This window comes from Cryptotermes secundus, unplaced genomic scaffold (genome assembly GCF_002891405.2).
Source record: "Cryptotermes secundus unplaced genomic scaffold, Csec_1.0 scaffold216, whole genome shotgun sequence".
In the NCBI taxonomy this organism is placed as follows: Eukaryota; Metazoa; Arthropoda; class Insecta; order Blattodea; family Kalotermitidae; genus Cryptotermes; species Cryptotermes secundus.
This window is the reverse complement of record NW_019727090.1, coordinates 480646-482940: the sequence shown is the minus strand read 5'-3', so window position 1 is coordinate 482940 and position 2295 is coordinate 480646. Positions and strand designations below refer to the sequence as shown.

Below are 2295 nucleotides of genomic sequence, written 5' to 3'. Positions count from 1 at the left end.
GTACATACCAAGAAGTAAAAGTGTTTCTGCTCTGAATATTAAATTACTCTCCTTTTTCAAATCTCAGTCCCAGTTTCTCTTATCCACCCCTCCTTTCCCCAGGTCATAGCTATAGCTGGAAGCTTAACAATTTCAATGATTACAGTCAATGTTTCAAATCAATGTAATTACAGTGATTAAGAGGCCACTGGATCACTCACCTCTACCAATAAACTATTCCAGGCTTTTGTCTAGTGATGCTTTGCATCTGTCAAAGTATGCACCAGAGTTAAAGACAAATCAAGAATCTCTAAGTACAGAAGTAGAGTCTAATAGTGATATAGAAAATCCACCTAATAAGGAAAAATAACTGTCCTTCAATGCCAAGTGATATCACAAACTGTGTAAGTTTCCACATTGTGCATAGGTTTGTTGGTTCTTCAGTTGCTGTCTTAAATTTTATGATCAGTGGTGGTGGATGTGATGCAATGAGGCTTGCTAGATAGATACCAATATTCAGATGAACTGGTGACTCTATCACCGTACACTGAATATGGAAGCAGAAAGTTTCTCCAAAATGTTGGTACTCATCTACCAAACATGATGGCATCATAACTCAGAAGACCATAATTTTGATCTTTCCCACCATGAGAACCTCAGACTTCAAAATTTAAATTTTGTGAATGAAACTTCATCTACTGCCTACAGTACTACACATGTTATAAGCAGCAGCTGCGTTTTTCCTGCATTTTAGATTTAAGAATAAGTCAGTGTATGAAATCTACATGAATTGTGAAGGAATGAGGTCAAATTATAGCTGGCACTTCTCTAACACAACATAGGGAACCCATATTTACATAAAATGGTTGTGAATTGTGCGAAAACATTTAATAAGGTAAGTAACTTGAGATCGATTACATGCAAAATGGAGGATATTAGGTGAGAAACTGCATAATTTATATGGCTATTATTTGGAATATTAAATCAGGATTATAATGAAGTCTATAAAATTGAAAACAATTATTATACACAGAATTGAAGATGTCACAGGAGAAGTTACATATGGTGGTTTTTTGGGAAGTTAAATCAAGATTAGAACATATTCTATAAAATTAAAAACAATTTTTGGAAAGGAGACTGAGGTTGTGAACCGGACTGCAGAATAAGCACACGAGGACTTCTGCACAGATGGCAACGATATGGATTAAGTAACTATGGATTTCTTGAAGTTTATTACTTGAATGCCTGTAGGTTGAAGGAAATCACTAAGCAAAAAAAGGCCGAAACATTTTTCTGTACAGCACTGTACCCAACTTTCAAATTCCATTTGAAATAAGTTGCCAAGCGGCTAAATATAAACAGTAATTGAGGTTAGCTTTTTCTAAGGGACCGAACTGAGTCGGTGTTTTCCCCCCCTCACCTGAGGACGGAAACAGATCCAGTTTCCGAAACGCTGTTTTCTAGTTTCTAGAATACTGGAAGATAGACAAAGTTCAAAAACCCTAATTCTGAATAAGCAATTATGTTTTACAGGCAACCTGTATTATAAAGCTGTTTTACCTTGAATTTGAATTCATTTGCATTACCGTTCGGTGAATAAATATTCACTGGAGATGTATTTTCAAAATTAACTGGCACTGGAACTCTTACATCACATTCACCATTCCTTGAATCCACGTATTTAGTTGATAACAGTAAATCATCCTCGAACATAGTCTGTACTTTCGTCTAAATGTAACACAAAAAAGCTAAAAACCCGAAGGAATTCATTTAAATCTCGGTTATAATGTCGCCACAAGAATACATAAGATGTTTAAGTTTCGCGGATTTTCAATCACACACTGCATACAAAAACAAAAAAGTAGCAATATTACAAATTAGGCTGATAGATGGAGCCCTACGTGAGAAGCCATAGAACCAGGACGACAAGGACAGCGACACCGGACAATAGTTTAAACCCCAATTTAGGCGGGAGGCCTATGGGAGTCGGAAACTGCCGAGCATCCACGAAGCACGAATGTTCCGGTCCGTTCAATCTCCAATTGTGGAGAACTACATGCAAGGATTCAAGGATACTGGAATGTCTATAAGTGGAGCGGATCCAAGCCGTACGGGGCCAATTAATTTCTACAGATTTTTTTGTTATCCAAATTGAGCAGATTGGAACCATTCCGGATCCTCCTTTATACAGCCAAAAGAAAGCAATATTCAGGCCGCGTACTGAAATCCCTCAAACCAGACTTAAAATGGCTGCTTCACTCTAATCAATTAAAAGATTAACACGATCAATTATAAGCATTGAATAAATTCGGTAGC

At 36.9% G+C, this 2295-nt stretch overlaps 1 protein-coding gene across 5 annotated transcripts in view; it reads right to left on the bottom strand.

Annotated features, from left to right (window-relative positions):
• LOC111864327 overlaps positions 1-1897 on the bottom strand; it is a 21914-nt gene extending 20017 nt beyond the window's left edge. Inside the window, exon 1 of one of the 5 annotated variants that reach the window (XM_023851502.2) lies at positions 1540-1897. In XM_023851502.2, coding sequence (XP_023707270.1) covers positions 1540-1692 — 153 coding nt within the window. In that variant the 5' untranslated portion in view covers positions 1693-1897. Of the gene's footprint in view, positions 1-8; positions 120-1539 lie in introns of those variants that run through there. The other 4 variants (XM_023851504.2, XM_023851503.2, XM_033751390.1 and 1 more) reach the window with 4 other exon arrangements.
• Positions 1898-2295: the final 398 nt, after the last annotated feature.